Here is a 14,885-nt window from a genome sequence, read left to right as displayed (position 1 = left end):
CAGTTGGAGTGGTATACATTAATTTTTAAATGCAGGTAAAACTCAAATACGAAGAGCTGCCTAGGAACAAGGTGCATGAAAGCGTATATGAAGAGAGAGACTTATTTAATATGCTTTATGATTCTGATGCTAGCAACACAAAATCTTGGCCATTTCTTGTCTACTTTTATTAAATCATTTCTTATTTACTTAGGGTAGATTCAAGGCGATTCTCTATGGAAGATCATGGAATAAGTTTCAGATAAGTTTCTGGCTGTAGTTTTGCCTCAACTATACTGTACTTACAATCTACTTGTACATAATTTGGTGTTAGAACCTCATGAGTTTAAAAAAATTGGGAGGATAGAATATAAGAGCTCTTAAAACAGTAGAGAAAAATAATTATCATGGCTAACATTTAGAGTTATTTAATATTGGATCACACTTTGGTATTATTCAAATTGTTTAAAATATATTTCCCGAGGTGAATATCTAAGTTTTGTTTCCTTCTGCTTTTGCTATTTTGACCTATAAAATGGCTTCATCACACTAGTCGGAAGATTGCTTTTAGCAAAATGATCATATGTTCCCAAAGATACAGCCACCAGGAAGTCTATTCCACCTACTACTAAATTTTATCCTTGATCATCAGAAACATGACAAGAGTAGAAATAACTTTATTCACCCCAAATTCTTCCATTATTTTAAGATATAAAATTGTAATTTAAACAAATAAAATCAATTTTTATATTATAAAGGGTACAGAAAACTCTACCTTTAATTGTTTTTCCTAGTGCAAACCCTTTGTTACCTATAGTTTCTTTTCACCACCAAATTTAGAGCTTTCAGTAAGTTACAGAGTTGAAAATTCATTTATGTCTTCAAGACCTTGAATTTTTTACTTGGATTTTAATAGCATGTAATGATATTTTCTGGGTTTTCTCTATTTTATATGTTCTCAGAAAAATAGTAGGGATAGATTGCTGTCAGTACACTTGATAAATCTTAGCAGGCTTTATTTTATATTTTAAAGTCAGGAGAACTTTATTTTGTTAGGTGTACTTTACCCACTGCTTTATACTTTTAGCAAATGTGTGTTCATCTTATGGATACATGTAGTTTATAAGTTTTGGAAATTTAATATCAATATATTAAGGCACTTGACTCTACTGGAAGATCAGAACTAACAAAATTATTTTTTTTTCTAATTGAAAGCTAGAAAATTGACTTATGGAAGACACCATGAAATAAATATATTTTCTTTGTCTGAGGTGTTGTCTACAGCAACTCATAGTGTACAATGGATATTAATAAACATCTGTTGAATGAATGACATTGGACTGCATACTTTATATTTTAACAGTTAACGTATAACATTTGTCATCTCAGAGCATTTGCATCAAGCAGTTTACAAATCCAGTCTACCAAAAAAAGTTCACAAAAACATTAAAATATTTGATGCTTGATGTTTAAAGACATACATTTTAGCAAAAAATAGGCTAATCAATACATACCATTATCAAAATATCTGACTGTTGAATTTCTGGATACACTGGGATCGAAATTTGCCATTAAAGGTGCGATGTACTGTGTAGCTGTTAGCATTCGATGTACAACCTCTCCAGTGTATATGAAACCTATAATTAGAAAAATAGGAAATATGTTAAGGAAATGAAGCCTAGATAAAATTATAATTAAAATATTTCCAATTCAATTGCTGTCACATTTTGAAAAGAAAACATCATGGTAGCTTAAAAAAAAAAGGAACATAATTAATGTCTTAGTGTCTCACTAATGATACTTAGTCTGGATTAAGTGACAAATTCTCATATGATTTGGTAGTACTTTGCAGACCAGTAAATCAGAAATCTGTAATATGTACAGTTCTAATTGTGGAGAGATTATCTTTTATTATCTAGAAGAGATTACTAGGCTGAAAAATGCTAATATAGTACTATAAGTAATTCAAATATTCAATTTGCCATTATTAATCTCTTATTATTTTAACACTAGCTTAAGATGCAAGTCCTTCTTATGAGTTAATTCATTTTCATTGTATTTATTTGGATTTTCTTAAATTGCAATCTCAGCATAGGATATTTTAGAAACCACTCAGGCTAACATGCAGGAAATGCTTTAATCTTTTGTTTGAAAGTTTAAAGGGGGGAAAACACCCATGGCAAAGTTTTGACATTTCTCAGATTGCTCAAACCTTTATAATACTAGCACACTATCAAGAAGACAAAGTCTATATGTTTGCAGATAAGATGGTGAAACATTGACAATACACAAATGCCTCCCTATTTAGAGAATTATCAATGCCAACCTATTCTAGCAGTTGGATAATGAGAGGGAATTTACTATCTTGGTCTTCGGCTTTGAATTAACTTTCAGTAGCTCCTATGTTACAACTCTAACCCACTTTCCATTATTCACACTAGGTTTATTGACTTTGTGGATTATCCAAGACAAATTGTTAATCCTGTACTGGCTTCTTGTCTCCAAGGTCTTTAGCTGCCTGAAAGGAGAGTCAGTTCAGGGAATGCTAACCAATTTTAATATTAATCTAAGAAATACACAATTAAGAATAAATATGCAAGTACACACATACAATATTACCAGATATAATGTAAAGTAAATTACTTGTGACAACGCAATTGCAATGTTTGGGCAATCAAGAGTTAACTAGATATCTGATGCCACTATAGATCATTTTTCTATTTTCACAACAATTAATAAAATAAAATGGGCGAGATTAAAAATAAAATTCTTTCTGCAAATGTCCTGGGGTTGAAGCAAATAAAAAAAATTAAAGAATAAAAATAAATAAATAAATAAAATTCTTTCAAAATTGTATAGCATTTAAAGCTCAAAAAATGTTAAGCTTTGTTGTAATCTTTATTATTTTGAATTCTAAATTGTGATGTCCAGGTAAGTATTTGCAGAATTAAACTGTAGTTATTTACTTTGAAATTAATTTCTTTCCTTTTGGTAATTTTTTTTTTCCTTTGACTACCTTTTAACTTTTCATCAAAGGCATAAATGAACTCTAGCTATTCATCTTAAGAAGTATATTTTAAACTAGTAAAATCTTCAATATGTATGATTTTGGTTTTGTTTTAGACTGGGTCTCTGTTTTTCTCCTGTGCTAGAGTACAATGGCATCCTCATAGCTCACTGCATCCTTGAACTCTTGGGCTCACTCCTGCCTCAGCCTCCAGAGTAGTAGCTGGGACTTTAGGCTCAGGCCACCATGTCTGGATTATTATTATTTCTTCTTTCTTTTTTAAGAGCCGAGAGGGTTCACTATGCTGCCCAGGATGGTTTTGAACTCCTGGCCTCAAGCAATCTTCCCACCTTGGCCTCCCAAAGTGCTGGCGTAACAGGCGTGAGCCACTGTGCTCAGCTTTCAACATGTATTTTTACCTCCTTTATTTTTTTCTCATTTGCCAAGCATTATCTTTCAAAATAAATCCCTGACCTCTTCAGCAGAATTTTGTATATTTGCAATTTCACACAGTTCAAGTTTACTAAAAGATACTATGGTGATAGAGTCATTGCTTTCATTATATTTCTCTTTAGATTTTCAGAGTCACACTCTCCATGTTCAACGTGCAGTTTCACATCCTTAAAATTATAAACATGAAGAATGACTATTTTTTAAGGGTCTTTGATTTGTGGGTTGTTTTCCTATCTCACCAGCATTCTTTTTCTTTTTTTTCACCAGCATTCTTTTGTAATTTCATCATTAAAATGGATACAAAAATTCTACAGACACAATCTTAGAAGGAAAATGTTTGAATTATACTCTGAAAGTGTTCTTTCAGAGGAAGTAGCCATAGGTAGTTATTTCTCTACTCTACATTCTCAAAGTACTAACAGACGAAACTGCTTAATCTGGAGTACAGAGGGCAGTAATTCAAGGCAGGAAGATAATTTTAAATCAATACAAAATCCACTCTTTAAAACAACTCTATAAGAAAAACATCAGCAATTCCTAGAAATACATTATTGTAAAATGCAGGACCATTGACAATTTCAGGCACTTAATTCTTACTGTTAATATTTAAATAAATAAGATATATATACTTGTCCCTCAATGTTTCTACACAGATTTGTAAAGAAATTAAACTTTACTCCCTATAGTCCAATTTCAGATCATAGGAACCAATAACTGCTGCTTCCTTTGATCAGGAAAAAGTTTTCTAGACCTACAATATCTCAATTTTCATAGGTGAAATTTCAAATTATCTCCAAAATACTAAGTAGAAATATGAAAGATTTTGTTAATATGTAAAAGCTATCGTTATACTTCTTGATTTTTCTATTATTGTGACATTAAAGTAAATAATACTTACTGTTACTATGAGTATTAACAGTTGCTATAACTACAATTAACAAGAAATAGCTACTACAATTACTAACATGTCTAGCACTACTATTACTACTACCACTATTAGTATCACCATCAACAAGGATTAACATGAAAAATAACCCAAGGAGGAAAAAAAAAAAACTCCACTACTCTGCAAAATGAGTTTAATTTTGATAATTTTGGGAATAATTGTTTTTCTTGGCCATATTGAAAATTAATTCATATCGATATCTCAGGTTAGTTCTTAATGATCACAAAGTAAAGCTTGACTATAGCAATGGGATCTACTTAGTTCTTAAATTTCTTTATTTTAAAATTATCATTTTAGCAGGGGTAAATAATTAAGTGAAGAGAAACTTTACAAGCTTTCTGAGAGCAGGGGGAAATGTAATTGGTTATTAAATAAGAACCAGCTATGCAAATCAATGCAAAACTTTGAGCTTCAAAGGCACACATAGCTACCAACACCCATTTGAAGGGCCAATCATAAAATGTCTCCTTTGCTCACTACTTGCTTCTAGTATAAACAGCAGTTATTTGTTCATCTGTCTTTGTAGAAAAGTGGTCATTATCCACATAATTTGGGAATCAGAAAGATACCTTCATTTGAAAGACTCAAGTAAGAGAAACAAACATGTTTTTTTCTTTGAATATCAAATAATAGCTAACACATTGTCCTTCCCTTTTGTCGTAACTACTTAGTAAATCTAGAGTCAAATTTGGAGCTCCACTGTACAACTGATTTGCTCTTGCAGCTTGAAAAATCTCCCTGGGCTGCTTTCCGTAGGCGGTCTCTAGTCACTTGAATAATCTAGTTTTAAATCTGTACGCCTCATCAAGTCATTTGGGAATTCTATCATTGTTGGTCCTGTCATGAATAAATCTCACCCAATCATTGCAGATTTATTAACCACAATTATATATTTACCAACCAAAAATATTATTGTGATAATAGTGACATTACATCATTTTTACATATTCTCTTTATTGTATCCTTATAATAATGCTAAAAAGAATAATGGTGTTATTGTTGTTATTCCCATTTATTAATTGAAGTATTTAATAAGGCTGGGTAATTTACCCAAAGCCACATGACTAGAATAGGTCTTGTGATTCTAAATTTTATGGGCTCTTCACAATATATTTTAGAATTCATTATGTGTCCAGTCTTATGTCAGGTACTGTGGAAGACAGAACCAAAGACAGTATATTCCTTTTACTTCTCTTGAGGTCATTTCTAAGGCAACCACTCTGCAGGACTGCTGACAATCCCATAAGCAAGTTAAAAATGCAAATGGATGAGAGTTTCCAGAACTAAATGTTAAGTCTTCAATGTCATCAATGGGTTCTTGGAAACCTGGATTTGAAGACATATAATGAAATCAATTTTTCCACAGGCTAATTGATAAAAACAAGAGTTAAGTTCCTATGGCATCTTTCTGGTAACAAAAACATCCCCCAACTTCTACATAAAGAACCAAACACTTCTAATGTTAAACACGGAAATAAATGTGAGCTCTACATTTAAGAAAGATTAACAAAAACAAGTAAGATAATTATTTGCCCAGTGATTCAATGCAGAGTCATGGGCAGCCACACCAATCCTGGCAGCTCAGGGCACAAGACGGGAACAGACTCTGGACAGGACGTCATCCCTTCTCAGCGGACTCTCACACACACCCCCACACTCGCTCGTATGGGACCATTTAGACACTCCAGTGAACCTAACGTGAACATCTTTGGGATGTGGGAGGAAACTGTAGTCCCGGGAGAAAACTCACCAGATATGGACAGAATGTGCAAACTCCACACAGACAGTGGTCCCAATAGGGAAATCATTTTTTTTCTCATCAACATTATAATGAAATGATATTGAATGAAATGACTTTATTCAAGGACCTGCTGTGTACTTTCCATCACTGCATTTTGTACTTAGACAAGGACTTTGAGGAAGAAAAGACCTGTTCCTCTCTATGTGAAAATTCTAGCACCTATGCCTTAGAGCAGAGTTATGGTCACCTCAAATCCTGCTACCTTTATTGTATTGCTGAAGCTTCTGTTCTTTCAATTGGAAGATTTTATAAATTTTTTAAAATTATATTCCTCTATTGCAGTCCACCAAATTACACAAATTAGTAGGGGAATGACACACACAATTACAGAATTTGTTTCTGAGTGCATATTGCTACCTAGTGGTATGACTAAGTTACTTAACCGCTTCGTGCCTCAGTTTCCTAATCTGCTAAGTGGGGGTGTAATGGAATCAATATCGTTTGGTTTTTGTGATGGCTAAAAGAGCTAATACTAAAGAAGAGTGTTAGGCCGGGCGTGGTGGCTCACGCCTGTAATCCTAGCACTCTGGGAGGCCGAGGTGGGCGGATCGTTTGAGCTCAGGAGTTCGAGACCAGCCTGAGCAAGAGCGAGACCCCATCTCTACTAAAAATAGAAACAAATTATATGGACAGCTAAAAATATATATAGAAAAAATTAGCCGGGCATGGTGGTGCATGCCTGTAGTCCCAACTACTCGGGAGGCTGAGACAGGAGGATCGCTTGAGCTCAGGAGTTTGAGGTTGCTGTGAGCTAGGCTGACGCCACGGCACTCACTCTAGCCTGGGCAACAGAGTGAGACTCTGTCTCAAAAAAAAAAAAAAAAAAAAAAACCAGCTAAAGAAGAGTGTTTAAAAATTTGCAGAAAACCAGTCACTTAAATTCACTCTAATTTTTACTCTTTGAGTTTTTTTTTTCTGTCAAATATATACTATTATTGTGGACTTATATTAGGATGTTTACGTGACTTTAAAATTGTGTTTCAAACTTGTACATATGATATATTCCTATCTGCATTATTCCTGTTGGAGTTAAGGTACACCACTGTTGCTAACTACCAGACGATAGATAACAAAAGCCTGAATGCCTAAAGTTCTTGGTTTGATGTATTTCCCCTTACATTCTGAATAAGCTCTTTGTAAAAACATTAACCTCCTATTGTTTGCAAATGGTTGTTTTGTTTAATTGGAAGTGTCATAGTAATAAAGAAAGCATGAAGAGGTTATAATTGCCTGTGAAACACTCTGTAAAACTTTAATGTGTAAGGCACTACATAAAATATTCTACTTCATCATCTTTTAGTTGATAGTTTGGACCTCAGAGGAAAGGTTGGAGGTGATGGGTATGCCTGCAGGGCATTGAACATTTGTAGGTAAATGCTGCCTTTAGAGCACAAATGACAATTGGTATATGTCATCTTTGTCATCTTTGTTATGACACATGTACTGTTATCTTTACACAGTAATCAAACAGATCTGAAATTTATGGCCTTTTATCCATAAAGATTTGGAGGCCGGGTGCGGTGGCTCACGCCTGTAATCCTAGCACTCTGGGAGGCCGAGGCCGGTAGATTGCTCTAGGTCAGGAGTTCGAGATCAGCCTGAGCAAGAGCAAGACCCTGTCTCTACTAAAAATAGAAAGAAATTATCTGGCCAACTAAAATATATATATAGAAAAAATTAGCTGGGCATGGTGGTGCATGCCTGTAGTCCCAGCTACTTGGGAGGCTGAGACAGGAGGATCCCTTGAGCTCAGGAGTTTGAGGTTGCTGTGAGCTAGGCTGACGCCACGGCACTCACTCTAGGCTGGGCAACAGAGTGAGATTCTGTCTCAAAAAAAAAAAAAAAAAAGATCTGGAGAACAGCATCCTCATCCTAATCTCTCATTAACCTCATACATATGTCCTACCTTTGTTCATGAAGAATTGAATTATTTAACTAGGTGTTATTTGTGGTTATCGTTTTGTAAATCTGGCAGTGTTGGTGGTGGACAATTTGCTTGAAGCAAACAAATGAAGTTCGAGCATAATTCAACTTAAGTTTTGCACAAAACTTTTAAGTCATAATAGATTTTCACATGCCATAAACTACCTTTTTTAAGACAATACTTGTTTATAATTCAGTCAGCCTTTTAAACAAAACCATATGTGGCAGCAATTGCTAATTTGAAAATTAAAAGTTATGGTAAGTTGTCTGGTACTGTAACTGTCTGCCAGTTGCAACTGTACAATGACAGGTTTCAAGTAACAGACTTCCTCTGCACAAAATTTTTGCTAGTAGAATACTCAGTTCATTGTGAAGATATTGGTTTGTAGATGCAAGCTAGACAGTTAATAAAAAAAAAATGAAGAAGAAGAAATAGAAGCATTTTGAACTTCATGTGAGCCTACTAACCACTGGTTCCTAGGAAGAAACCCATAATATTGTCAATCATCAAAATATTTTCCCTTTACAATTCCAACCAGCTATCAAGTTAAAATACATCAAGGGTATTTTTTATACTAAAATATATCCACTGGCTCTTAGGAAGCAATGTATAATATTGTCAATCACCAATTATTTTCCCTTTATATTTTGAACTAGCTGTTAAGGTAAAATATATCAAATATATTTCATATACACTAAATTTAAAAAATATATATCTATTGAATATATCACATATCATAGACTCCTTCATTCTATTGGCTTAAGGCACCATTGGGCATTACAAACCACAACAAAGCCATTCCCTGGGGGGAAAAAAGCAACAAGTGACAACATTAGTTGTCAGGTACAAATTATGTTCAGGAAATTACCAATATAGAAGTTTATGTTGATCATCTAAAGTGCTTCTCCCCAACCTAGAAAGAGAGAACAGGAGTTGAAGTGTATAGATGAGGAGAGGAAGATAGAAAAAAACAAAAATAACTTAAAACCAAAAAAACATTCTTCCTCCATTTCCATTTTGAACTAACAACACAATTGTTGACTTTATTTTTTGGTTTCTCCATCTTGTTCCTCAAATAAATCCACGTAAATTGTTCTTGGTTAATTCAGGTTAATTCCTCCTATAGGTCACTGTCACAGCTCCCCTCTCCAAGTCCTCAAATTTCCGATTATCTGGGATTTCCAGATATGGGTTCATTCACAATGCATACTATTGGATGGTGCTCCCTAGAGTTGTGTAGTGCACAAACCACATGGATTTTCATGGAGGCACTGAATTGGTCTTCTTCATTTTGAAAATCAAGTTTATTTTCTCTTTTTAGACAGATGCAAGTAATATTTCAAAAGTCTTAACGCTATAGAAAGAGTGATGTCAGCAACATGGTGGAATAGAATTTTCTAGCACTTGTTCATCACCATTATAACTACGTTATAAGAAATGCTAATGGGAATTCTTCAAATTGAAATTAAACAATCTAAACTGACAACATGAAAACACATGACAGAATAAAACTCACTGTAAAGGTCAGAATGTAAACTCAGCTACTTTCAATACTGTAATAGTGGTACACAAATCACTTTTAACTCTAGTATAAAAGTTAAAAGACAAAAGTATTACAAATAAGCAAAATTTATTAATTTATTAATGAATACAGAATATAAAAACACAAAAATTGTGGCATCAAATAAATAAAATGTGAGGGGAGGAGAATTTAAAGTGTAGTTTTTGTATGTGGTGGAAGTTAAGTTGTTATTAGTATAAAATAAACTGCTATGACTTTAAGATATTTTATGTAAGCCTCTTGGTAACCACAAAGGAAAAATCTGGCAGTAGATACACAAAATATATAGAGAAAGGTATCGAAGCACGCCACTACAGAAAAATCATCACATCAGAAAGGAAGGCAGCAAGAAATAAAGGAAGAAAAGAACTCTTAATATAAAACAGAAAACAATTAACAAATTGTTAATTTAGTGATAGTAAGTCCTTATCAGTAATTACTTTAAATTTATGAATTATATTCTCTAATCAAAAGACATATAGTAGCAGAATGATTAAAAATACAAAATCCAACCGTATGCTAACTATAAGAGATACATTTTAGCTTTAAGGACACACATAGGTTGAAAGCGAAAGGATAAAAAAAGATATTCCACACAAATGTAACCAAAACAGAGTAGGGGTGGCTGTATTTATATCAGACAAAATAGACATTAAATCAAAAACTGTCACAAGACACAAAGAAGATCATTATATAATGTTAAGTCTTGATTCATCAAAAAGAAATAACAATTGTAAACACATATGCATCCATCATCAAGCACCTAAATTCATAAAGCAAACATTAACAAAACTGAACAGGTAAATAGAAATCAACAAGTGCTTTTTTCATTTTTTGTTGAAATGAGATCTTGCTATGTTGCCCAGGCTGGCCTCCTGGGCTCAAGCAATGCCCCCATCTCGCCTCCCAAGTAGGTGGAACTATCAGCATGTACCGCCATGCCCAGCTTGTCTCTTCCTTTTCTAAGGACTTAATAATTATCACTTAAAATACGTTTTTAAAATGTCCAAAAACAGCCTGGAAAGAAGATACCCAAATATACAGAGGGGCTGCCTCCAGATAGGAGCCTTTTCTCCTGTATCATCAAACCCTATTGTACTTATTGAATATTCTATAGTACAACACACCTCATTTTAAAAATCAGGTAAATTTAAAGCTTTGCATAGCAGGAGGATATCACTTTGGGATTCTTGCCCAGGATCCAGCCTCTGTCTTACAAAACAAATTTTATTGCACAGTTTTGAAATAACTACACTTTCCTAATTCCCATTCTTCCAGAAATATTTTTGTTTGACATGATTGTTTAGACATTCTTAGGAAAGACAGAGCTCTCATCTCTTACTTTTACCAGAATGTGGTGACAATCTCTTCATTGTCATGCTCTTTTCAGTGCAAGAGAAATACCATTCATCTAGACAGGAAAGAAGCTAGAAGGGAGTAGAAGAGCTTTGATTTCTCAAAGACAGTCATTTGCATTGTACCACCAGTCCCAAATCAATGGCTGGTTCCTTCCTTTTTTTCTTCCCTGATAACTAAGTATCCCAAGCATTTCCTTAGATGGTTTGGGTTTCAATTGCCTTAGTACTTACCTTATAGATCCAAGCTAGTGTCATATATATACTGTTGTGTATATATGTAAAATGTATGTATGTACACATACATGCACACACATATATATACATATATAAAGATATATGGCCTCGGCCGGGCACGGTGGCTCATGCCTGTAATCCTAGCACTCTGGGAGGCCGAGGTGGGCGGATCGTTTGAGCTCAGGAGTTCGAGACCAGCCTGAGCAAGAGCGAGACCCCATCTCTACTAAAAAATAGAAAGAAATTATATGGACAGCTAAAAATATATATAGAAAAAATTAGCCAGGCATGGTGGTACATGCCTGTAGTCCCAACTACTCGGGAGGCTGAGACAGGAGGATCCCTTGAGCCCAGGAGTTTGAGGTTGCTGTGAGCTAGGCTGACGCCACGGCACTCACTCTAGCCTGGGCAACAAAGTGAGACTCTGTCTCAAAAAAAAAAAAAAAAAAAAAAAAAAGATATATGGCCTATGTATAATGGTTTGCATGTATGTATTGTGCATGTAAATATACACTACACATATGCCATATATATTTTATTTTATAACAAAATCTATTTTATTTTATAATTTTATATATGTATATTTTATAATTTTACATATATATATGCATTTTTCTCCATGAGTAGGCAGAGTGTAGTGGAAAGGTCCAGATTTGAGTTCTTCTTTATCTCTTATAAGCTGTATGATCTCGTGTCATCACTGACTCTCATCGAGTTGCAATTTCTTCTGTAAAATTAGGCCAAAATTAATCTCTTTAAACAACACTGTTGTGTTTAAAAAAAAAAAATGCAATACAAATGGAGCTGCAGCTCCCCCGGTTCAATACAGATACACAGGGAGTCTGCACTGTTCTCTGCCGTCCCTCTAAAGTCAGAGCTCTGTCAAGGCTCTCTCTGCAGCCGCACTGATCCCTCTCTTCGTCTGCTCTTGATCTTCGCAATCCTGTGGTCAGGCTCCAACCTCTGTGATATTTCCATCCTTCTTGAGACACATGCCCTTTTACAGTCTCAGAGTTCCGATTGTGACGACATTTTCTCAGATGTTTCAGTTGTCTGGTCCCTTAAGGTGATGGTATACAATCTCTCTATTCAGTCCTCATCCAAGACTACACACAGATTGTTTTTTTTTTTTCCTCAAGCCTTTTATCACTTGGACATTATCAGCCAGTGTGTTTGCTTGGCTAGGATCAGGCTGAAAGGATTCATTTCAATCTTCCCTAAATGCTTCCTTTGACTTCTGGGAGCTGGGATTATTAGTAAGTTAAATCAAGATCTCTACAACATTCTCTTAGACCCCCACTGGAAGGTGGTAGTACAATTCCCCTAACACTCCAAGTGCCAGTGGATATTAGGAAATAGATGTATGGGTGTGGGGTTGATTGCCACAATGCCTGGTGGGCAATGCTGGGATCCAGTTAGGGGAGGCAGTTGTTAAATGCTCTGACTTTCTGCACAATGTAGAACTGTTCTATCCAAATGCCAGTTGCAATAGTGACCAACAGTTGAGAAACTGTACGTTGTTTCTGGTTTCCACGGTAGCCCTCTACTACACCATCCTCTCATATCTCTCTAAATCAAACATCATTACTACATTAGAAATGCATCATCCTTTCCATTCAACTCAGCACGGTGTCTCTCATACTCTGCCCTCAGGTTCATGGTTTTCTCCTAAGTATATTTTTTCTTGACACATAGTTCTAAATCAATTCTCCCAGGAGATTCATTTATCTTCAGGCAATATTTAACTCTCAGAGTTTCTATTGGAAAAGATATGTAATGGAGGAATTTACATTTGGGATAAAAATAGACGTGGATGTGAATTCTGGCCCTGGCATTTAACAATTGCATTGTTATGAATAAATTATTAAAATGTTCTAATATTTGTTTATTTTTCTGGCTTCAAAATGGAAATAATAATAGCTTCTTGACACGAGTACTGTGAGGATTATATGAGATAAATAACAAAAGAAACCTAGTATAATTTCATCCCTGGAATACAGTAGTTTCTCAACAAATGTTATAGTTTCTCTTCCTTTCTTATCTAAAGTTGCTGGAATTTTCTTAAAATTAATCAGCACCTAAAATATGAGCTGACTATGATCTAATTTTTCTAGGAGTCTCCTGGGATTGGATTTGGATTAAAGAAGATCTACACCACTGATATAGAAAAACAGGTCACTTTTGTAGACAGTTCCTGCCTACACTCCTGGAACATTTTATTGATCCCTTGGTTCTGGCCAGAGTGTGGCATTTAGAATTAGGTCCACTCCTTGACATGACAACATTGGGTATTTTGCTAGTTCATAATCTGCCCTCTCCTGCCATATACCCTCCCTTCTTCCCCCAGGCCATGGGGTGCAGTGGTCTGTGAGAAGAACAAAAAACTGTAACAAAAGACCATTGACCCAATCACATATTCATATTGCAATTTGCACTCTGTACTTTCAATATGCCATACAATTACAACACATAATACATTAGATGCTGAATGCAAAACTCACTTTTTTTGAGAAAGGAAAGGAATTTATATGCATTTGGCTTTGATTTTATAAACATGTATATGTGTGTATACATACATATATGCATATACACACACAATTATCTATTGCATGTACACATGTACATGTGTATATATATATATATATATATCTAGAGAGAGAGAGAGAGAGAGAGAGATGGAGACAGAGACAGAGAGGGCATCTCAAAGTACATTGATTTTATAAATCAATATAAAACACATATTGAGTGTCTTAAAATCTGAAGCACAATAAAATCCAGGAAGCCTCCAACTTACTTCGTCTAAAAGCATTTCAGCCATGTTTTTTTCTGCTGTCCCAGATGCACAGACCTGTCAATATCTTGGTTAATAATGCCTGAACTGAACTTTTCAAAACCGTGTTTATTTCCACAGGTACAGTGTGTTCTTCCTAAAATTTGTCAACTCTATTTTAGGAAGCGCTGCGATTACTGAGAGCAGGGAGACGCTGAAGGCCCTACTTTCCACATCCACAAATTGTATTTCTTTCCCTATACCCTCCACCACTCTAACTGAAAAATAAACAAAATCCAACTTTATTCAGAGTCGTCTCTTCCTGGTGATGACTCAAGAGAAGGTTTATTGGATTATACGTTCTTCCAGCATGGTCACTTGTATTCAATGACTTATATTCATTTGGAATGTGGTCATAGAGGCCAAAAGGAGAATTTGAATGAATGTATTAAAGTATCATATATGCCATGAAAATATGTGCTTCCATTATGTATCAATAAAAAAAGAATAGAATTTAGTTAGCATTTCCATTTATCCTCCAAATTAGATCCAATTTCAAATGTTAAGAGATTCTACTCCTGGCCGGGCGCGGTGGCTCACGCCTGTAATCCTAGCACTCTGGGAGGCCGAGGTGGGCGGATCGTTTGAGCTCAGGAGTTCGAGACCAGCCTGAGCAAGAGCGAGACCCCATCTCTACTAAAAATAGAAAGAAATTATATGGACAGCTAAAAAATATATATAGAAAAAATTAGCCGGGCATGGTGGTGCATGCCTGTAGTCCCAGCTACTCGGGAGGCTGAGACAGGAGGATCGCTTGAGCTCAGGAGTTTGAGGTTGCTGTGAGCTAGGCTG

The 14,885-nt window shown here is 35.0% G+C and overlaps 1 protein-coding gene across 1 annotated transcript in view; it reads right to left on the bottom strand.

The window, feature by feature from the left end:
* PLXDC2 (plexin domain containing 2) overlaps window positions 1-14,885 on the bottom strand; it is a 357,321-nt gene that overhangs the window by 103,695 nt on the left and 238,741 nt on the right. Inside the window, exon 4 of the mRNA XM_069458825.1 lies at window positions 1,494-1,616. Coding sequence (XP_069314926.1) covers window positions 1,494-1,616 — 123 coding nt within the window. The remainder of the gene's footprint in view (window positions 1-1,493; window positions 1,617-14,885) is intronic.

This window comes from Eulemur rufifrons, chromosome 25 (assembly GCF_041146395.1).
Source record: "Eulemur rufifrons isolate Redbay chromosome 25, OSU_ERuf_1, whole genome shotgun sequence".
Taxonomy (NCBI): domain Eukaryota; kingdom Metazoa; phylum Chordata; class Mammalia; order Primates; family Lemuridae; genus Eulemur; species Eulemur rufifrons.
Note: the sequence above shows the minus strand (reverse complement) of the source record. Positions and strands in the feature narration are given on the sequence as shown.